This window comes from Hypomesus nipponensis, chromosome 27, assembly GCF_054491055.1.
Source record: "Hypomesus nipponensis isolate SF chromosome 27, ASM5449105v1, whole genome shotgun sequence".
Classification (NCBI taxonomy): Eukaryota; Metazoa; Chordata; class Actinopteri; order Osmeriformes; family Osmeridae; genus Hypomesus; species Hypomesus nipponensis.
Genome location: NC_140387.1, coordinates 7988146 through 8012078, shown reverse-complemented (window position 1 = coordinate 8012078; position 23933 = coordinate 7988146). Strand labels below are relative to the sequence as shown.

Sequence of the window (23933 nt, the reverse complement as noted above, 5' to 3'; positions counted from 1 at the left end):
CGGCGCCCCTTCAAGTTGACTACATGTAATAACATTTGACATATTGCCGTGTTTAGCCAAGATCCCCAGCTCCTCAGAAAAAGCCCCAATGGATCTTGGTCGTGAAGTAGGCTATTGAATTACTTTTTGGCATTTGGCTCGTTCCTCTGTTCCTATAACATTAGGGAAGTCAGATGGCTGAGCGGTTAGGGAATCGGTCTGTTTGTCAGAAGGTTGCCGGTTTGATTCTAGGTGGTGCAAAATTACGTTGTGTCCTTGGGCAAGGCAATTCACCCTACTTGCCTTGCAGGGTATGTCCCTGTACTTACTGTGAGTCGCTCTGGATAAGAGTGTCTGCTAAATGACAAAATGTAAATGTTTGTATATTGAACGCAGGATACATGCGACAGCCATCCTGCGAATGCATAGGCTTCACGTAGGCTACTTAGCTGGAAGTACGGCCTTTACTCTCACAATGAACACCTTTCTAAGCCTTTTTATTGCTATATTTCAAGGAAGTTATTTTCTCTTTAAATAATGGATGCCTTGTTAACTGTAGTGTAATTTTGTTTTTAATTTGAAAGTTGTTTTATCTGTCACACAGTCAGGAAAGATACACACTATAGGCCTATATTGCCAAAAGTATTCACTCAGCTATCCAAATCATTGAATTTAGATGTTCCAATACCTTCCTAAGCCACAGGTGTATAAAATCAAGCACCTAGGCATGCAGACTACTTCTACAAATATGTGTGAAAGAATGGGTCTCTCTCAGGAGCTCAGTGAATTCCAGTGTGGTACCGTGATAGGATGTCAGCCGTGCAGTAAGTCCTGAAATTTCCACCCTACTAAACATTCCACAATCAACTGTTAGTGGTACTATAACAAAATGGAAGCAATTGGGAACAACAGCATCTCAGCCACAAAGTGGGAGGCCACGGAAAATCACAGAGCGGGGTCAGCGGATGCTGAGGCACATAGTGAGAAGAGTGCGCCAACTTTCTGCAGAGTCGGTAGCTACAGACCTCCAAACTTCATGGAATCTTCAGATTATCTCAATGACAGTGCGTAGAGAGCTTCATGGAATGGGCTTCCATGGCTGAGCAGCTGCATCCAAGCCTTACATCACCAAGTGTAATACAAAGGGTTGGATGCAGTGGTGTAAAGCACGCCGCCACTGGACTCTAGAGCAGGGGTCTTCAACGTTTTTCAGGCCAAGGTCCCCCAAACTGATGGCGAGATGGAGTAGGTTAGTGGATAGAGCTGCCTAGAGCAGTGGAGACATGTTCTCTGGAGGGATGAATCACGCTTCTCTGTCTGGTAATCTGATGGTTGAGTCTGGGTTTGGCGGTTACCAGGAGAATGGTACTTGTGTGACTGAATTGTGTCAAGTGTAAAGTTTGGTGGGGTCGTTTTTTGGGAGTCGGGCTTAGCCCCTTCTTTTCAGTGAAAGGAACTGTTGACCAAGACATTTTGGAGAATTTCATGCTCTCAACTTTGTGGGAACAGTTTGGAGATGGCCTTTTCCTGTTCCAACATGACTGTAGACCAGTGCACAAAGCAAGTGCCTTAAAGACAGGGATGAGTGAGTTTGGTGTTGAAGAACTTGACTGGGCTGCAGAGAGGGACCTCAACCTGATAGAACACCTTTGGGATTAATTAGAGTGGAGACTGCGAGCCAGGCCTTCTCGTCCAACATCAGTGTCTGACCTCACAAATGCACTTCTTCCCATAAACACACTCCTAATCCTTGTGGAAATCCTTCCTAGAAGAGTTGAATACTTTTGGCATACTATTGGCACTGAAGAATGATGTCTTGATTCTAAAACATTTTCAAGTGCTGTGACGGGACATGTATCACTGCACTTCGTGCCGCTCAGTGGGGATTTTATAAACGATGTATTCCACACATGACACAGCAAACGGTCTGGTTGTGTGCATTACCACAGTCTACCACTAGATGGCAATGGTAGCCTTTACAGATGTGCAACAGATGCTCATGTAATCACTGTCAACTCGGTGAAAATCTCTTCCGTGTTGTGAAGTATATTCATAGGCAACACTCATACACCAATTTATATTGTAAATCTATATCGTGATCCGCAGGTGTGCGCCAGCCACCAGACCGTTATGTAAATCTGACTTTTTTTGACAAAAAACAGTTACACTAACTTATAAATAAGTTATAGAGACGGAGCAGCATTTCACTTTCCATATTGACGTTATAACCTCTTTAGCGCAAGCTACCCCAGTGCCATGGCAACTGAGCGTCATCGGCTCTGTTCGAAAACTTAGACAGCTGTCTTAATCCTTGATGTTTTACTAGACAGGTGTCTAACGAGACAGCTCTCTTCGGGGTAAGGTATCTTAAAAACCGTTGTTTTCGAACAGCCTATTAAGACAGGATGTACGTCATCGCGCTGCGTGTAATTGTGTGCTGGCTCTAGCGCGCTTTGTCAGACGGCAGTCAATTGCATTGAGTTTATTGTCACACTAAGTCAAGTTAAGCTGTATTTAAACTTGTGTTAGATATAGGCTCAATAGCTCATAACATTTGTGTTTGTATTTCACTCATTTGATAGGATTATGATAAAACGCAGCAATTAGCTAGTGCCTGCACTGCACGGCGATGCTAGCTACTGTACGTTACGAAAAGTCGGAGCAAATTTACAAATTAGGAGAGTCAGCAACTACACTGCCCACTTCTCGATACATTTTTATTCAGATGCTGATTTACAAGTACCGTTTAGCTGAAATATGAATTGTAAAAACGTAGAGCAATGGCGGTTAAAGGATTCTGTTTAACTTGTTGCTCACGGTAACCCCACGCACAGAGTTATGGGTAATACGTGCCGCCATTAAGAAAGCAAGGCAGCTCATATGCTCTCTTAAAAAATGACCGTTATGTGACGTATTTCAAGGTATCTTATTAGACAGGAAGAGAAGATTTAAGACATTTCAAACAGACCTCGAAAGGAAGGAAGGACGCATTTTAAGAGTTTTCGAACAGAGCCCTCGTATCTGAAAAGTTCTGGGGACCCCATCTACACTACTTCGCGTACCCGGCGTTTTCAAATGTCTCCGGCTAGAGTAGCGTATTCGAAAAGCTCAGTTTTCAGTATCCGAATATGCCGTATTAGTGTGTACTGGAGGTGCAAACACAGACATATCTTTGCGTTTCTAAATTTACCCGGGCTATGGACGGGGCCTAAAATTACCATTCAAAATATGTCTTCCTTTTACCCTTGTGATGCCTTCGGGTCATTGTTACCCACCTTTTGCACCACGACAGTGGATCACAATGAGCCAAAGGCAGCACAAGGCAGGGTTGCCAGGTCTGTGTGACAAAACCAGCCCAATGGCCAATCAAAACCAGCCCAAAACCAGCCCAATGGCCAATAAAACCAGCCCAAAAACCAGCCCAATATCAGAACTCAAAATATGCCCCTGACAAACCATATACACTGCTTTTAAAGTCCAACAGCATTGCTTTCATTGCCAAATCTATAGGGGATTATCACGCTTCCGGGTTTCATGGGCGGGATTTGTCAACTTTGTGCATGTCCACTTCCGGCGCAGTTAAACAATGGCTGAAACGAAGGCTAGATGTCACTGCTCTGTTCCACTTTGTAAATCGAACAAACAACGCCAACCCTACTTAAGTTTCCATGGATTCCCGACTGAATTGAGTCTAAGGAAGAAGTGGATTAAAGCGGTTCGCCGGGATGAGGGGCCAAACTTTAAAATAAAACAAGGTAGCACGTTTGTTTGTAGCCGGCACTTTAGTGAATCAGACTACACTAACGCTACAGGTAGTGCTAGCAGGCTAGCGTTAGCTGACGTGGCTAACTTTACCAACCGAGGTCGCATCAAGCGTCTGCAAATCGGTTCTGTGCCCTCCCGTTTCCAGTGGAACAACTGGGGACTGCCAAGAAGGGAGTCTGCTTATAAAAGAGCATCAACTCGCTTAGGCCATGACGTTTGTCCAGCCCTTCCTCTGGAGCAGCCCCTACCATGTGAGGAAGAGGCGATGGAGGAGGTCGCAGCTTCGGTGGTGATGACAGAACATGATTACGGTTCTGCTCTTAAACCAGGTATGTCAGTGTTTGCCGGTGTTCTGAAATGTTGGACTACCTCCTCATGATGACCTACCAGCTTCATCACAAGTACAAACATTGCATTTTATATCTTACTTGATTAAACGTAAAGGTGAATATTGAGCTATAAAAAGCTATTTCATGTAGCTTTAGAGGTCCAAAAAACTTCCAATATGCAAGTCACAGACAAAATCTGGGTCAGATGTTTTAATTTTTTCTCTCCTCTCATACAGGTGCACTGGATGCTGCTGCTGCACACATACAGCAACTGGAAGACAAAATCAAGGAGCTGACAACAGAGCTGTCACAGCAGAAAGTGGGTGAAGTGCATTTTCACCGATTTTGTGTCTCAGACAAGGACATCCTTTATTACACAAGATTCACGTCAAGATATGTTTTTTGTCACTTCTGGGAGGCAATTCAACCATCTGCCTCCATGGTGGTTTATTGGTCGAAAGCTCAGAAAAAGGGACAAACATTTGAACCCATTTCTCCCAGTCCAACGCGTAGGCTGCAACTGGTTGATGAGTTTTTTCTTTTCTGCTGCAGAGTTGCTGCAGGCCTGCAAGAGAAGGTGCTGGCTGACATGTTTCAGGTCAGTGTGTCCACTGTCTCCCGTGTTGTTATAACGTGGGCCAACTACCTTTACCTGCTCCTTGGCTCCCTTCCCATCTGGATGAGTAAACAGCAAGTCAAGAACACCATGCCAAGCAAATTTGTGCAGTACAGTCCAGATGTTCGTGTAATCATCGACTGCACCGAGGTGCGATGCCAGAATCCATCATCCCTCACTCTCCAGTCTGAGGTTTTCTCATCGTACAAAAACACGACAACCTTGAAGGGATTAATTGGGATTGCCCCATGTAGTGCTGTGACTTTTGTGTCAAGTCTCTTCACCGGCTCCATCTCTGACCGAGAGCTGACTGAACAAAGTGGACTGCTGGACTTACTGGAGCCAGGAGATGGCTGCATGGCAGACAAGGGTTTCACCATCGAGAAGCTGCTAGCTGACCGTGGGGCAATGCTGATTATACCACCCTTCAAGATGACAGGTAGGCATGAAAGGAATGAACATTTCAAATTAAAACTGTGACCAAAATGATAATCATTAAGGTGTGCAGACAAATGTTAAAAAAAGTACTGAGGCACTCACTGAAATAATAGAAATGAACTTATTTCATCTCTAACCACAGCGCAGTTCACCAAAGAGGATGCTCTAAAAACACAAGCAATCGCCCGACTTCGAATCCTCGTGGAAAGAGCAATACGCAGAGTCAAGGAATATCGCATCTGGGAACACACTCTCCCTCTAACCTTGTCTGGGACAGTCAACCAGCTGTGGACCGTCTGCTGTGTGATGACCAACTTCCAGGGACCACTTGATTTAAAAGGCTACATCCCTGTTGAATAGTGTTTCCCCCGATCACATGCATTCAACTGTATACTGAATACATTGTATATATTGAATGAGATGTATATAATGAATGAGAAGTCATTCATCTATAATCAATTGTAAAGGTCAGTCCATCCTGAAAGTATTCAAATAATGTAAATATGTAAATAATGTACTCAGAAAAAGGGAATTAATAAAATCTTTTATTCATTCATTTCCTTTATTCATTCAGTTCATTTCACTTTCTGCTGAAGATACACATTCATATATGTACCAAAGAAGTACAGGTCCACCTTCTTTTTCATCTCTTTTATCATTTCATCATCCCTCCAGACCCTTTCGACTGTTAAGTCTCCCTCAGTATCTGTTATAAAATCGCACCAACTCAATCCAGTTACTGCCAGTTGGCCTTGAACCTGCCAGTGGTATTTATGATTCTGCTTCAGTTTTGCCTGACCATTCACAATTTTTACATGTCCTGCCTCAGAAATGCTGGAGATGTCTGGGCACTTAACTTCAGCAAGCCCAAAACACGGAATGGCACTAGGGTCATATACCCTCGCATCGGGGCTAGCCCCGATGTGAGGAGCATCGGGATGGATAACAAATCCACAGCGTGAGACATTTACATTGAAATGTTTTGAATATTGTTCCAGCACCTGTGGCTCGCGTTCAAGGCCCCTTTTCATGGCGGGAGTCTGGTGTACTCCCTTAAGTATCCGCCCTGCCAGGGTCTGACCAGAAGACGGCCCTTTCACATGGCTAACCTCATAGAACCTACTAGCTGTCACTCTAGGCTTGCGTAAAGCTTGCCATAATGGGCACTCAGACTGCTCACGTGTCTGCTCCTCTCTCTCAGCTGCCATCTCGTGTGTCACAGTTAAGCTGTCCAAATGGAGAAACTGTTGGGAGTTTGGGTCAACGTTTGGAAAAGTAGTGGGAAATGTTGACCCCTCTAAAGGCAGTTTAGGGAATGTTGGTGCACCTGGGTGTTGGACATAATTTCCGCGTTTGACCACAGGAGGACACTGGTAGGACAGGGGTGAACCTCACGGCACAGGTCCGAACCTGGAGTCGACCATGGAGAGTTGAGACAAGCCATGCAGCACTGAGGATATTAGTGGTTGCGGCCTGAGGTTTTTCAGTCCTTCCCCAAGAGACAAGACTTGCGGGTCTGGGAGGGATCCTGAAATGTAAAATTAAAAACAGTAAGTGTTAAATTATCCACACATCTCTTGTCTTTCTGGAGAATTGCTCACTGCTGTTACACTACTGTGTGTTATATTTGCTACATAATTATGTGTATAAAAGTGGCAAGATACAATTATGTATTATACGGCAGCCAACAGTATGATATTAGTTACAGTAACATTACCTGTGTATGCTTGATAGAGTGTTGATTTGCATACACTCCTGGCAGATGGCTTTGGTCTCCTAACAACCAAGTCCTGAACCGGCTCTGCATGGATCCCCTGGGAATGATATTAACAAGTAGCCATGATTGTAATAGTATCTTGCTTGTAATGGTGTAAACACTATGCTCGCGGTAGCCACACAGAGTGGCACCGCTTCCAATTCACTCCCATGTTAACCAATGTAGCCAGACGTACAGCTGCGCTGCACCGCTTTGAATAGACTTCCAGTCTATTTTTCAGCTGCCCCGTGTGCCACGCTTCGCTCCGCGAACAGTGTGTCCCAGGCGTAACGTTTGGGATACACTGCTCGTGGAGTTAAGGGTGGCACTTGGGGCAGCTCACGCCACGGCTGAAAAATAAACTGGAATTCTATTCAATGCGGTGCAGCTCCGCGCGGCTACAATGTTACCTTTGTCCTTGGTCGATGCCATGTTTGCAGAGAGCTTGTGCAGGCCACAGGTGGTGGTACAGCTCTCACCTGCAGAACAAGAGATAGAAAAGCAAACCGGGATGTGCTTGTTAACAATCAAAGGTAGACCTCTAGAACCAGTGTCACTCCAATCAACCTGCCCATGTTAACATCCCAGACCACAGCCCTCACCTGCAACATGCTGTAATGGGCACTCTGGAACAACAAGGCCACTAGATGGTTGCACAGAACCTTGCCTGCTGTACAGCTGCATGAGGTTTCTTGAAGTTCGGCTGCATCAGCTTGGAAAACAATCTACATTAAAGACAACACTAATAATGTTAGTTGCTAAAGTTAAACTAAAATGAAAATCTTGTTGCAAATGATACAGAAATGTAAGAAAGAGCATTACAATTAACCAAAAATCCTAGGAAATCTGCAACCGCAGTCTAGGAAATCTGCAACCGCAGTAGAGTAGTTAACCCCTTACACCATTAACTTGCTGGATTCAACAAAAAGGATATTAAAGAATTTAAATGCAAAGTTACATTATCATGATATATATTGATATTTGCATACCGTACGTATGTCACAAATCACATGGCTGTTGACTGACTTGATGTAAACAGGCAACAGTGGAAGGGGTTACATTTCTTGCCATTATGCCTTAGCTTCTTAAAATAACCTTCAAATAATGGGGCTGTTCTCGCTTCTTCATCGACCTGTAACACCTAGACCTGACAGCCACCGCCCTGTCAATGATGTTGGACACTGGTGGACAAAATAATTAATGCATATACTGTGGATTTTTCATTCTAGCAAAAGGGACACTCCTATGCTGACGTTAGCTAGCTGACACTGACAGAGGCTAACGTTCTTCCTATCAGAATACAAATTAAAAGGGTGAATTGACTCAGCCTCATTTAAAGGTGAATAATCTTACTTTACTTGGATTTAACGTAGGTTAAACACATTATAACCATACGAACATCTGAGCTGACGCCAAACTGACGTTAGCATAAGCTAACCTACCTAGCTAATGTTATGTTAGCTAGCTAGCTAGTAGCCACTCACCTTCGTAGATGAAGTTCTCGAAAAAGAAACTGTATCCCTTGTCCACTTTGGAGCGGGCTGTGATGGAGTGTTGTTCAGTTAGTCGATGTACGTCAGAAAAAGTTATTTTGGGTAAATTTACCAGGGATGCAGTATAAGTTAACTTATAATCGTCCATCATAGGTTCGCCAGAGTGATGAGTGATCCACCGGAAGTGGCAGTGCACAAAGATCACTGAATGCGGAAGTACTACGTATCAGCGTGATAATGGCCTATTGTAATATCTACAAAGTAACACCAAATGTTTAGTATGCCAGCATTAAAACCAGTTTTCAGGAGATTTTCTCAGGAGACTGAGAGCATTAGGCACGTGTGCGCACGCACAGTGCATGTGTGTATGTGTGCGTGCCCCATGTCCATGTGTGTATGTGCTAATCTGGAATCAGTTTGGTAGGATTTGGGCATAAATAAATTATTTCATTTAAAATATAAATTTGTATTTAAAGATATTAATGTAATTTGGATGCAAAATAGGTCTAACCGAACCAGCGGACAAAAAATCAACCCGCGGCAACACTTCAAAAGTAGCCTAATTCCGCGGGAAAACCGCGGACCTGGCAACACTGGCACAAGGGTTTATGAGGGGGCGACAGAACCACCGAGGCTCTATTGCATATTACCTGATGTCCAGTGTCCTTGGCATAAGGCACTCACAACACCAGTATAACGTGGCTGAAGGGGTGCATTGACGCTGAACTACTTGTAATGGGTACGTTTTTTGGGGGTAAGTCTTGCCTCATAAAATCACGCACAGCTGGGACACTCAATCGTTCTCTAAAAAGAGAGAACTCTAAAAGAGAGAATCATGAATTAGTTGTGTATCTCAACAATTCAGTTACCAAAATTAAGATAAAATATTACATTGTGCAACACTGCATCCATAGAGGAACTTGACTCTGAGAGTATGGTGTCAAAATCAAGACTTTAATGAGATAATCAATACAAATACAAACATTAAACTATAAACACTGTAATATAGTAAACAACAATAACAAATAGGGTAAATTCTTGCCTGTCTTGCTTGTTCTGGTTATGATCTTCTGCTGTACTTTCAATGTGCACTATCTAGTGAATTTAGCGTGATGTACAGTAAATTTGTAGCCTGACGTTGTCATACTCATAATTCAAGACAGAATATGAGTCTGAAAACTCTCCGTTGGGCTGTGACTATGGGCCGTGTTTCAACCGAACTCGTAAAACAAATGCCTCTTCGCTCAATTGGATAGACCTACAACCAATCAGAGCAATGTAATATGTTGTTTGTTGAAAACGAATTCAACCCAAGGGCTCTGTCGTGACTTTGTTGATTACATTACTGTTGATTATCTGTCCATCATCGTATAAAGCCCGCCCTGGCAATTTCATTGGTCCGCCCAGATCCTGGTTTTATGTAGTTGTTCTCAATACGAGACCCTCCAGACCCAACTTCCCGACCAAATATTTATTGTGGGCGGGGCGAAGTTGGGCTGGCAGCCAGGCTTGTGAATTTGTATTGTGTGTCTTAAAGTACAAACACAGTTTCAAGAACAACCTGCATCACCCTGGACGGGTATTGTAATTAAAACAATAACAAACCAACCAATCTTACTCAACAAATCAGTCAAATACACAGACACCAAAGGATTACAGAGATAAAGAGGGCTTCCAGAAGCTAACATTGAGCACCTTGATGGGTTTCTTATGAAATTACAAATGTGTGCTTAAAAACTGAAAGGTGTCAGCCAGGGTTTGCCAAAATTCAACCCAGTCTGTCAAAGCTTCCCCTCCATTGTTACAGAGGTAGAGTATCTTCCCTGTGTCCTGTCATGTTGGACTGTAGATGTGATGTTATTGCATGTGCTGTCCCAGTAGGTGCAGGCTGGTAGCTCTTCCAGGGGTGTGTCATACACAAAGTTCTCTCAGGTGGTGATTGCTGGGACAGCTTGGCCACAGACATCACTGCTTTGGGATTTTTCTACTATGGACACACAGGTGACTCTTCAGTTGGCTATTTGTTTTACCTGAATAGTCACAGTGATCACAGCTGTAGGGCTTCTCTCCAGTGTGGATCTTGCAGTGAGTTCTCAAATTGGAAGCCCGGCTAAAGGTTTTACCACAGAGGTCACAGCTGTAGGGTTTCTCTCCAGTGTGGATTCTGCGATGATCTGTGACACTGCCAGCATGGCTAAAGGTTTTACCACAGATGTCACAGATATAGGGCTTCTCTCCAGTGTGGATTCTGCGGTGATCTTTGACACTGCCAGCGTGGCTAAAGGTTTTACCACAGAGGTCACAGCTGTAGGACTTTTCTCCCATGTGGATTCTGCGGTGTACTCTGAATGTGTCAGCATGGCTAAAGGTTTTACCACAGAGGTCACAGCTGTAGGGCTTCTCTCCAGTGTGGATCCTGCGGTGATCTGTGTAACTGCTAGCACGGCTAAAGGTTTCACCACAGAGGTCACAGCTGTAGGGCTTTTCTCCAGTGTGGATCATGCTATGAGCTCTGAAATGGCCAACCTGGGTAAAGGTTTTACCACAAAAGTCACAGCTGTAGGGTTTCTCTCCAGTGTGGATCCTGAGGTGAACTTTCAATTCCCCTGTCTGTCTAAAGGTTTTATCACAGAGGTTACAGCTGTAGGGCTTCTCTCCAGTGTGGATCCTGAGGTGAACTGTCAATTGCCCAGCACGGCTAAAGGTTTTACGACAGAGGTCACAGCTGTAGGGCTTCTCTCCAGTGTGGATCCTGCGGTGAAGTCTAAAATTGTTAGCACGGCTAAAGGTTTTACCACAGAGGTCACAGCTGTAGGGCTTCTCTCCAGAGTGGATCATACGGTGAACTGTCAATTCCCCAGTCTGTCTAAAGGTTTTATCACAGAGGTCACAGGTGTAGGGCTTCTCTCCAGTGTGGATTCTGCGGTGAACTGTCAATCCCCCAGCCTGTCTAAAGGTTTTACCACAGAGGTCACATCTGTAGAGCTTCTCTCCAGAGTGGATCCTGCTATGAGCTCTGAAATGGCCAGCCTCCCTAAAGGTTTTACCACAGAGGTCACAGCTGTAGGGCTTCTCTCCAGTGTGGATCCTTCTGTGAACAGTGACATTGCCAGAGTGGCGAAAGGTTTTACCACAGAGGTCACAGCTGTAGGGCTTTTCTCCAGTGTGGATTCTGTAGTGAACTGTCAATGCCCCAGCATGGCGAAAGGTTTTACCACAGAGGTCACAACTGTAGGGCTTCTCTTCAGTGTGGATCTTGCAGTGATCTGTGTAACTGGTAGCACAGCTAAAAGTTTTACCACAGAGGTCACAGCTGTAGGGCCTCTCTCCAGTATGGATCATCATGTGCTTCTTGAGGTTACTGGATGAGGAAAGGCTCTTCCCACATGTGTCACAGTGATGTGTCTCCATAACTCAGCTTTCTCTTTGTTCTCTGTCGGGTCTCTCTGGATCTTGTATCTAGTCTCTGGAAGCTTGTTTCTCTCTGGTTGATCCTATGTCTGGTTACTGCTGTTTCTGGTTGAATCTCCCTCTCTGTAGTCTTTCTGGTTGAGTCTCTGTAGTCTATCTGGTTGAGTCTCTGTAGTCTCTCTGGTTGAGTCTCTGAAGTCTCTCTGGAGCTTGATATGTATTTTCTCTATAGTCTCTGCTCATGATAAAGTATGATTGGCCAGTAAGGGATCTGGAAGAAACAGTACCAAGTTTAAGGCAGGGTATGCACATTTTGCGAAGCTAGATATCTTGGCTTTTGTTTGACAAGATTCAAACCAAAATATCCCACCTCCTCCCTTCAAAGCAATTCCCACAAAACTAGAGTAATGAGCATTGAGTGGAGTGGCAGAGTGCGCGAAGGTATGAAGGTAGACAGACAGGTAGCCCATCCAATCACTACCCTTGCTTGGTCGTGTTTATTACAGATATCGGAATGATTACCGTCAAACCTTTAGATATATTGGTTGCTATCAAGACATGAAGTTACTTTTGGCAAATATGACAAAGGGTGCTTAACAAAGGTGAATAACCTGCCTTTAATATACATGGAGTTTTGAATCCAATAATATTAATATACTCTATTGCATGTGTCTCATTTTTTCTATTTTAAACGGATAGTTACAACATACAAAACTAGAGAGGGTACAATTTCTGGGGAAATTGTAGGGTGTGCTTGCTTGCGTTAAAAACCTACTTTACTAGATTACATAGATTTAAAAGCATATGTTTTTCTGCTCATTTACAACTCAAAATACTAAGAGTGAGGTGTAGAATTAAATAGTCGTCTTCTCATTTCCCCTGCAAGAGGGAATGGCGATCAGCAACCTCATAGTTGAATCAAAACTAATACATTTGGCAGACCGGTGTAAAAATTGACCTAATCTCTATGACTTAAACGTCATTGTAAGTTTTTCCCCTTCTAGTGATATTTTCAGGCATTTAGCCTACTCATATTGCATTCATTCATTAATAAAGAACCCCCTTTGAAGCTTATTTTAACAACAACGTTACCAGCACTAGCTATCTCAGATGGAATCGCGATTCAAATAGTACCATCTGCTAACTGAAAATATGCCCCCAAAAACGTAACATTTATCTAGGGGAGAATGTCAGTGGTAGCGATCATTGTCAGTAACCAGGCAAAATGCGGTATAGCCCTGCTGTGTGGAGAAGCTGCCCTGGTAAATTGTAGGCTACAACTACTACTAGACTGTCTTGGTAGCGATTGCATTGGTTGAATTCGATGTAACGTTACTTCCGTTGTACGGTCTAGGCTGAAATGAATTATTTTCATGAACCGATTGAAGTTTAGGCTGTGGCAATGGAGTTCAAGTTAGTAGTCACTAGTCAGATAGTTTCACCTATTGAAAGACTTTTGATTTAAGTAAGGGTAGTGCCGCCGTATGACTTCCTACGTAGGCTACTGAAACAGTTGTGGAGATTTTTTATTTTTTTTTGCTACTAGACTATGCTACTAGACTAGACTACACTAGACTACACTGGTTTGAAACCACAGGTAATGATAATTTCACCAACAAATCGTATGTCATAATAAATCCTACAACGAAAATGTATTTGTGAGGAATATTTATTTTAACGATTGAAAACAGATGCATCATAGACCGCTGTAGTATGTGTTGCCCGGGCAACAGAGGCTAATGTCATGATGCTAATGCTTCAGTGAAATAAAGCTCCCTGGCAGTAAAGCAGTTAGCCTAGCTATCTCCCAGAAGTTAACGAGCTGCTTAACTAATGTTCTGCAAGAGGTCGTCACGCGATATTTTGTGACGTTAGTGACGTCAGTAGCGTCAGTGATTGTGGCTGGCAAGTTAGCCACTGTTCACTTTTGCCACAAAAACTTAATTAAAACCTAAACCGTGCAACGGAACATAAATCCAAATAGAACCAACGCAATCGTGACCAAGACGAACCTTTTGACATCGACATTGTCTATGTAGTCCAAATATTGACTGAGCCTTAGGGGCGCGAAAATAAACATTATTAATAGTAAATATATATGTGAGATAACAATGGTTTGTGCTCGCCAAAGGCAAGCACACCCCAATAAATCAATGTTCATGAACACACACTACAGGAACACAGCATACTATCTTTACGCTGCCCACGAGGGCGGTCAAATTAAAGTTCAGTATCTTGAGTATGTACCTCACAACACTGTCTAGTGTCTACATTTAAATAACACAAAATAATATTACGTACACTTTTCACAAAGTACTAACATATCCCCATCAATAGAGACAAACACTGAATCTAGCTAACAACAAGTAAACTAGTGATGGTCCGCTCAGTACTACGGTGTTGATACTGTCCTGACACATTCAACACTCACTGCATCGGAACAACAGGTGCGTTCGACATGGACTGCGGCTGCATGAAACGATCGGCGAGAGTAGCCGCTTGCAGTCGGGGAGGAGTTGAAAACGGCTCTGTGAAGTCGGACATTCCAGCTTCTCGTGGTTTGCTGCGTTGATGTCAGTCATGGCCGATCAAGCGCTGTTTGCTTACTTTACTTTATTTATAATTTAACCGTTAGTGAAGAGGCTGACTAAAACCTTTTCTTCAACACATTTTTAATTCAATTAAACTTTTTTGAGCGTTGGCAAAACTGAAGGTGTCCGAATATTACAAAACACGCGTCAAAGTTGTCGTGTGTGAGTCTGGCCAATCATGAAATAGCTGTGTCGTCACTTGAACCCTATGGAAGCAAATCGTGACCAAAATTAAAATACATTTCCAGAAATGCTTTTTCATTTTAAGAATGTGGCTGCATTATTTGACTCATAAATAAAATTAGTAATCAATCATCCTATTTGCATTTTAATTTTCTTCTTTAAAAGACTGCTCATTCTTTCACTTAATTAAAATGAAAACGAAAAAGACATTTGAAATTAAATTTTCAAAATACGCCCCAGCAAATAGATACCAAAATTCAATTTGAAATGTAAAATTCTAAAATGAAAATGCATTTCCAGAAATGCGTTTTCATTTTAAGAAAGTGGCTGCAAAATCGTGACAACAATTCAAATTCAAATGCATTTCCAGAAATGCCTAGCAGCCCATTTATTTGCTTATGTCAAGAAAAGTTGCCTGCAAATTCATTCTCCGTCCTTGCAAGACCATTCTCGCAAGGACGCTTGCAAGAATGTTCTTCAAAAGAATGTACTTGCGTTCTCAGCATTCTTCGGATTGATAAACAGCCCTTGAATTCTGGTTAGACTTTTTGTCCGACTTGAGACGGCGCCGAGGATACGTCACTGTGACGTCGCCATCAAAGTACCGTGAGATCGATTCGAGAACTGCCGACTGTGTAGCTGAGCGCATTTTCTCAAGAGCAACTGCACGGGTTCTATGGAAACAAATCGTGACCAAAATTCAAATGCATTTCCAGAAATGCTTTTTCATTTTAAGAATTTGACTCATAAATAAAATTAGTAATCAATCATCCTATTTGCATTTTAATTTTCTTCTTTAAGACTGCTCATTCTTTCAATTAATTAAAATGAAAACGAAAAAGACATTTGAAATTTAATTTTCAAAATATGCCCCAGCAAATAGATACCAAAATTCAATTTGAAATGTAAAATTCTAAAATGAAAATTCATTTCCAGAAATGCATTTTCATTTTCAAGAACATGGCTGCAAAATCGTGACCACAATTCTAATTCAAATGCATTTCTAGAAATTCGTTTTCGTGTTCTGCCCGCAAAGAACTGCCCATAATTCGAAAACGAAAATGCATTCTGAGCGGCGCAGCAGAGTGACGTCAGTAGCCTCTCTTCTTCAGCTCCCTGCTGACCGAGCTACCCATCTTGTTCGGTAGGGGGCGGTGTGCACATACGCATTGCATTACATGGCAAAATTTGCCGGGAAATTTATTGAATTGCCGGGTCATATAATTATTATATGATACTGATAGAATTAGCTGAGGTGGTAGAAACTAATAATATATCTGAGTCTGATGCCCGTTACCGAGTAGAACAAACTGAGTTGCTAGTTGCTTGAGGAAGACCCAGATCATCTGGGATAGCACACATACGCCTTGCCGACGTCGGTCCGATGTGTATAAGATACGTCGGCAAGATGTAGTATGGAGATAGTTGGTATTTGATCGAAATTGACTTCCACACAATGTGTGGACGATGAATCAAATCACACCCGGCCGCACTACAGATATATTCTGATAGATAACTCATTATGCTGTTAAATACTAGGCCATGTCCGATTTCTCAGAAAGCAAATATTTCACTATCCATAACCGATCAGGGTTTTTCCTGGGTCAAAATGGGTCTTCGGTGCTCAAAAAAAGAAGAAAAATGTATATCCTTTTTTTTCTAATCAATGTATTTATTCCCAGGTGTTTTACACCCCCCCCCCCCCCCCCCACACACACACACACATATGTTTGTCCTATTTCCCCTAAAGCAATAAAGTTAGGGTACTTAAAGACACCTTACACTCATAAAGTATGTTCTTAATGGCATATGCTGCCAATTAATAATTGACATAACAACGTATTGTAAAAGGTCAGGAGCCTAGCCTATTGATTAAGGTAGGCCACTCTGAAGCATGTACACTGCTTGCTTCATTTGATCTTGATAGGCTAAGCATTCTGTAGAAAATATGAACAATAAACCCACTTTTCATTCATTAAAACTACTTCAGCATAATATTGTACCTAAACTACAAACCTGAGCAAGGGCAGCAATCGTTATTAGCTAGCAGGGGGAAGAATAAAAACAACAATCACCAGTTAACTTGATTTAAATTTGTAAGAACTATAGACTTACACAATAACAGGCTTAAATGAACTTAGTTATACGACTTACAGTTCTCAAGGACGCACATATGCAATCTCAACTGTGGTGTGAAGCGCGTGTCCGTGCAATTCTCCAACATGCACTAACAATCACTGCTGATAGAGGGCCTAAAATTTTGTACAGCCTGATTTCTGATACCGTGGCGGCAGAAATGTAGCCATGGAAAAAAAAAACTGCACTATATATTATCATTCTAGGTTAAGAATACCAATGGAGGCTGCGTTGGAAATCGTAAATCAAACTTTTGTCAGCATTTTGAGTGGACATTTAATTGGCATTTGTACAGATGTATTCTTGCACGTCGGACTGGCCCTCGCAGCGGAATGACAGTTTAGTGGACAATCTGTCCATTCGCGCACCTCACAGTTGCGTATTGATCAGACAAGAAGACACGCTTATCAACTCGATTACTATTGCTCAAAACAGAACGAGGGTTTGGCTGTAGCCTACTTGAAACATACTATTGAGAACATATTCGCTGACATGCATTGCACTCGTGATTTCTAACATTTTGTACAGCCTGGTTTCTGATACTGTGGCGGCAGAAATTTTGCCATAGAGGAAACACTGCACTATATATTATCATTCCAGGTTAAGAACACCAATGGAGGCTGCGTTTGAAATCGTAAATCAAACTTTTGCCAGGATTTTGAGTGGAAATTTCATTTGCATTTGTACAGGTGTATTCGTGCACGTCGGGGTGGACCTTGCAGCGGAACGACAGTTTAGTGGCCACTGTCGATTCTCACCTCACAGTTGCGTGCTGATCAGACAAGAAGACACGCTTATCAACTCGATTACTATTGATCAAAAGCCTGGTTCGGCTGTAGCCTACTTGAAACATACTCAGTTGAGAACATATTCGCTGACATGCATTGCTCGCGTTTTTATTTTCTTCAATGCAGACTTTTTTTGCCTTTGGCGCTCGGGATTTGTCATTGGCGCTCGGGAAAACAGCTTTGGCGCGCGCCAACATTTTCTCTATGCAGGAAAAACCCTGCCGATATGAAATGTCACTTAGCAAATGAACATAGCCTATAGGCTGAACATTGACTTTGATAGGAATAAGGAGATAAATACTCTATAACTAGAGTAAGCTACTTTTGTCTTCCAAGATGGCGTCCCCATTCATTTCTATGAAAAGTGCTCAGTGGCGCAGTGAGGCAAGCGAGAGCGCGAGACTGGACGCAGCCATCTTTCCACTTCCGTCTCTTCCGGTCTAGCTTTAAACAGTGGCTCTTTTTTTCCCTAGATCCGAGACCTCGTACACGCTTGCAACTAGCTGTATACGTCATACTTTGCGACAACCAGTCGCGAGCATAGATCTATATGGTTACGAGCGTGTGGGCATTGCAGTTGCAGAATCTATGGGCAGAATGGGGTACAAGTCCGATAAGAATCAGACACATGATGCAAACTTAACGGAAATGTATTCTGTCACTGTATAGTATTCCTTTCACTAGTTTTTTAGGCTATATGGCTAAATCTAGGGCTATTCTAGATGAAACTCATCACATATGTAGCTTTTTTTATTTGTGATATGAGTATAATTTACAACGCATTGTATCGGATGAAATAAACTGTTAACATAAACATCTCCGTCGTTGTTCTCGCCAGTTAAAGAAAGCTTAATAGTTATTTTGGTAACCGAAATCTTCCATAATGCAGACTTACCATAGCTTACTGTCAACTTTATATTCAAACGAAATGCCACAAAATTCACACTGCCTTCAATTTCACATCAGTGTCGAAATGCGACCTGTGTTTTACATGCTCAACCAAAACCAAACGTCTATTAATGGATATAACGTGATCTAACAAGACGTGTTAATAATGTAATAAATAAAAGCTCGAGAAGTGTGTCTAAAATATACTTTATTCAACATTTTCCTTTGAAAGGGGCATGTTCATAGAACCATGGGCTACAAGACGTTTCCATCAGATGTAAGTGGGGGTGAAACATTGTTCCACAAAAGCAGTCTGGCTTGATGACACGATAAAAAAATAAATAATGGGTGTGTAACAAAAGACTAATATTATTTAAATATATACCATTTCCTATTGTGGTTAACAGTTAAAGTATCAATCTTCGTCTTTGCTCCGGATAGACATGTCAACAATCTATGCTCGCGCTTAACATAATATATTTGCCATCATGTCATTAACGTTTTTACGAAAAATCTAATATGTTTGAAATAACGGGAATAAACTAGCTTATATTAACAACATTTCATGTAGGCTTATGTGTGACAACGATTTGCTAAACTTGCTACAACAAGGCAGGCAACTCAGCCAATTCTCCCTGTGCTCATTCAATATAAGTCTATGGCTCATTCAACTCAATGTAAATCGGCTATCGGCCAATGTGAACTTTTGTGCTCGTGCCCTGTTAGCATCCGCAGGCACATTTGCAGGCAACTTTTCTTGACATAAGCAAATAAGTGGGCTGCTAGTTTACCCATTTCGGATTGGTTTCAATCTTAGCAAAAATCAGGAAAAATTATTCTATGAAAAAGCTAGTAGTATGAGCCAGGTTCGAGAATCAAACAAAAATTATTGGGCGAGATAGTTTTGTAAATGTTGACTGGAGTTAATAGAATAAAAACGACCGGAAGACACGGGAACCTAACCATAAATGCAATACCACCTAGATCCACCGGGGCCGTTGCTTCAAAGCGAGGGGCGAGGGCTTGATTGGAACCGTACTTGGGCAATGAAAGATGACGTCAAACGAGTTCGCAAGAACACAAGAACGGAAAAAATGTGGATTGATAAACAGTTACTGTTTCAAGTCAGCCGCCTGCAGCCGGCTGCGGCGCCGCATGAAGTCGGGTCATGTCGAACGCACCTAACGTTTCGAGACGGGTTTTAAAAACTCTTTCGGTCACATGTCAAAGTGTTTCGAAACGTTTTGTGACGTGATCTTGAACGAAACCTGTCTGGCCAAAAGACTCAGACGTGTCGGGGTATGAAACGGGAAAAAGAGCATTCAGTTTATCTGCCCCGTCTGCTTGGAATGCCCTTCAATCCGAACTTAAAATTGCAAACCTTCTTCCTCTGGAAGCATTCCGCTCTATTAAAATAAAAGCAATGGAAATCTTTTGAACAGTGCCTATGCTCTTAAATTGTTACTGTATTGGTAACTTCTGCACTTTATTTTTCTAATTTTTGTCCTTAAGATTTTATATTGTTGTTTGTCTGTTTTGAACACTATGACGTGCCTGCTGCCTTTCTTGGCCAGGTCACCCTTGTGAAAGAGGTCTTGATCCCAATGGGCTTTTGATTGGTTAAATAAAGGTTATAAATAAAAAAAACAAAAAAATGAGAAAAAAAAGATTTGTGTGTAAAAAAAAAAGATGTGTCTGTATAAAATGATGTGTAGGTACTTGCAAAAAAAGTTTTGTGTCTCTGTATAAGGAGGCGGGATCACCGCTCCCAAAACCATCTCTAAGCCAATTTAACGTTACTGTAGTTACTTGTGTGGCATTAGCAAAATCCTATATCATCAACATATCATATATATAGGTGTGTATATATTTATATATATATGTATATATATAGCCTATATGTATGAATATAACAACTTTACACTGAGCCCCGACTCCAATGTTTCAATTGTCTCGGTGTTTCGAAAAGCCTCGATTTGCCCATCACAACAGTAAACAACAAGTAAGGCTAAGCTAGCTAGCACCAAAATTAGTTTAAACACAAGCACTCAAAAGCAACGCATATAATTCTAGCATTTACCTTAATAGCTGTTAGAACTGCAACAGAGCTTTGATGTTTAAATACATTAGGTCTAAAAATAAATGTTCAAACGTAGGGACACCACTTTGCGCATATCCATGATAGTACCAGAGAATAGGTGCGTTCGACTTCATGCAGCGCCGACGGCGCCGACAGTCGGCTGCAGTCTGCTGCCTTGAAGCTGAGAATGCCATTGGCTGCTTCAAGTCAGCCGGGCTGCAGGCGGCTGCAGGCGACACCGGCGCCGCATGAAGTCGACCTCACCTAATGTCCAATAACTGCCACTCTCCGGAAACTTCCGGGTTCAATAACTGCCACTCTCTCACTTGAATATCCATGTGAGGGCGCTAACGAGCGAGTGCAGAATAAATTGAGGTCTTTGGAGTGGTACCCCTCAAGGTCCACTTTTCTCAGGATATAATTTTTTGTCTAGTAATTTGAATTCTGAATTTTTTAAGGGGAGGCAAAAAATACACACTGCTGGCTGTTAGATTGTTTTAAAGTCACCTTTCTGTTCTAAAAAGCTTTTGAAAATGTAATTCATGTCATACACATCGTATGACCAGAGCTACTGCTTTACGGCAAGCACTGGTCACTTAATTTTTTCTCTCAGGGCATTGACAACACAGCTGACAGGTTAGGCTCTTCCTGTCAATACACATGCTAGAAAGAGTTTTGGCTTGCTAATGTTGCTAATGCTCTGACATTCTGATTCCGCTTCGGATGCCATCAAGCGGGAGCTCTGGTCGTATCAGTCCTTCACTAACCAATCAGCATTCATTAGCAGAATGCTAGCGTGTTATGGGCAACAACGACTGACAGTGCGTGTCCACTGCAGCGACGCGATGCGAGCGACAACATGTTTTCCATTCATTTTCTATGGAGCCAGGCGAATCGCTTGCGTGGTGTATTGTGGGTAGCGACGCGACGCGATTCAAGTTGACATTTTCTCAACTTTATGCTAATGAGGAGCGATTTTCGCTAGCGATGGCCAATTGGAGTGTTTTCTTGTTTCTCGTAACGTAGCAACCATGGTAAACATTTCTAGCTTTCTAGGTTTCAAGCTGGAGAAACTAATCGTTTGTGTGGCTGCTTACCCAGTCCTGTACGATACATATCTGTATTCGTACAGAGATGTTAATACAAAAAAACGATGCATGGCGCAAGGTTTGCCGAAGTTGTGGGTGCTTGTACTTTCAAATTCAGTTTAGTCACATTAGTAACTTCGTTCTGTCCTAACTAGCTAGCTAGCCGGGCTGGAACTCTCTATCGTATCGGCAGATTAGCAGAGATTGAGGAATATAGTAAAACGTTTTTTTACTCATGTCAACGTGTATGTCTATTAAACAGTTTTATATTTTGTAAACAAGTTGTATTTTGATCGATGTTGCAACTACGTAAACCCAAGTCTGCACACTTGGCCATGACAACTACAACAGTGACTTTAGAGAACTACAGTCTACATTAATCTGTTTGAAACGCCCCCGAGCGTGGTGAACTGTGGGAAGGCAAGCGATTCGCGTCGCTGCAGTGGACACGCACTGTAACCCTGTAAGAAATCAAAAGGACATAAGTACTCGTTCATCCAACTTTCGACCTATAATCCATGTTAAACATGCAAAAACTACAATCAAATCGGAGATTTCTCAACGACAATCAGGCGAAAGAGACAAATTTAGCCGTTTAGCTCCATAGACTGCCATTCAACATGCACTCGCTCGCGATCACCCCCAGTGGAGCTCTGGTGGAACTGCAGCCAAATTCGGTACAATGGGGCTTAATAGGGAGTGGCAAGGCTCTCCTTAAACAGGCTCTGGTACTATATTGATTTAGCCTGACGTTGTCATACTATAATTCTAGTCAGAATATGAGTCTGAAAACTCTCCGTAGGGCTTTGAGTACGGAGCGTGTTTCAACCGAACTCGTAAAACAAATGCCTCTACGCTCAATTGGATAGACCTACAACCAATCAGAGCAACGTATTATGTTGTTTGCTGAAAACGAATTCAACCCAAGGGCTTTACTGTTGATCATCTGTCCATCATCGTATAAAGCCCGCCCTGGCAATTTCATTGGTCCGTCCCGATTCTGGGTTTTCTGTTGTTGTCCCCAATACGAGACCCACCAGACCCAACTTCCCGGACACATTTTTTTTGTGGGCGGGAGAAGTTGGGCTGGCAGCCAGGCTAATATTGATTTAGATCTCACGTAACCGTGGATACAAACACTCGAGATGCAGTGGCACATTTGAAACACCAGGTGGCACCAGAATGGTAAAAAGTCTACAATTATAGGATTCTTCTTACCAGATACAGCTCACAATATCAATATGAAGTTTATATTTCATACTGGTTGAAGCTGTTTTCTTGTGGGTCGCTCTGGATAAGAGTGTCTACTGAATGTAAATGTAGGATAATAGCCTTGCCAACCACATTTGAGAAAAGTTGACCAAAAGTGTTCCTTCTTGCTTATGTAGAGGGTTCCCAGGTTACAAAGGTCATATATTTAGATTATAGGTTCCTATATGTTTATTGTATGCACCACCCTGCCAAAGCAAATTCCTTGTCTGTGCAAACTTTCATGGCAAATAATCCCATTCTTATTCTGACGTTTTGTTATTTATTAATTTGTTTGTTGATTGATTCACTGATCTTTAATGCACCTTGTTTCGTACTTGTAATTGATCATATCAATATAGTACAAAGACAAGCTTTTGGCTTCTTCATCTTCCCCATCACAGCATCAGTTCCAAATAAGATTAACAAAAACAACTTTTCCTATGTATTTCAGTAGAAATTTCTCCAGTCAGTGATCTATTTACATTTGACACACACATCATAGCCGCTCATATCTGTTGCAGTGTGTGGGGGTGAACACTGAGGTGTGTGTGTCCTGGTGTCTGTAGGTAGTGCTGGTGCCTCCTCTACCTGGAGGGCCAGGAAAAATCTCACACACAGGACCTTGGTATGTGGCGTTACAGCACTACTCATTCAAAAACACACGTATGTCTGTTTCTACCCAACGTTGATGGCGAAGGAGAGTGTATCTAACCAGTAACCATACGAGGGGAATCATCAAGTGTTTCCTGTGTATCCCTCACCAAGCCAGGCAGGTTCCTGCATGCGCCTGTTTAGCACCATGCCCTTCTCCTACTGCAACATGGGCACCTGTGACAATGCCAGCCGCAACAACAAGTCCTACTGGCTTTCCACTACAGCAGCTGTGCCGATGATGCCTGTGGCTAGCGAAGAGATGAAGGAGCACATCAGCTGCTGTGTGGTGTGTGAAGTGACCTCCCCGGCTGTAGCTATACACAGTCAGGACACCAGCATGCCCCAGTGCTTCCCCAAATGGAGGAGTCTGTGGATGGGGTACTCTTTCTATATGGTAAGAATAACAATGCATTTAGGGCCTTAACATGTCTTCTTGTTGCCTAATGCAAGCCTGTGTGTGGAAGGGCCTGTTTGTAACGCATACGTA

The 23933-nt window shown here is 42.4% G+C and overlaps 3 protein-coding genes across 3 annotated transcripts; 1 reads left to right on the top strand and 2 right to left on the bottom strand.

Annotated features, from left to right (window-relative positions):
* Positions 1-4009: 4009 nt before the first annotated feature.
* Positions 4010-5683, top strand: LOC146220731 (uncharacterized). The gene is made up of 3 exons (XM_084694274.1): positions 4010-4073; positions 4310-5128; positions 5270-5683. Exons 1-3 carry the CDS (start codon positions 4010-4012, stop codon positions 5485-5487), a joined length of 1101 nt encoding a protein of 366 aa, XP_084550400.1. The 3' UTR covers positions 5488-5683.
* LOC146220730 (uncharacterized) lies at positions 5658-10164 on the bottom strand. The gene is made up of 5 exons (XM_084693454.1): positions 7979-10164; positions 7486-7608; positions 7294-7362; positions 6845-6941; positions 5658-6655 (listed from the first exon to the last, which is right to left on the bottom strand). The coding sequence occupies exons 1-5, from the start codon at positions 8009-8011 to the stop codon at positions 6519-6521; spliced, it is 459 nt and encodes a 152-aa protein (XP_084549580.1). The 5' UTR covers positions 8012-10164; the 3' UTR covers positions 5658-6518.
* Positions 10165-10194: 30 nt separating this feature from the next.
* LOC146220729 (uncharacterized) lies at positions 10195-20767 on the bottom strand. The gene is made up of 2 exons (XM_084693440.1): positions 20454-20767; positions 10195-12058 (listed from the first exon to the last, which is right to left on the bottom strand). Exon 2 carries the CDS (start codon positions 11785-11787, stop codon positions 10342-10344), a length of 1446 nt encoding a protein of 481 aa, XP_084549566.1. The 5' UTR covers positions 11788-12058; positions 20454-20767; the 3' UTR covers positions 10195-10341.
* Between the last annotated feature and the right edge of the window lie 3166 nt (positions 20768-23933).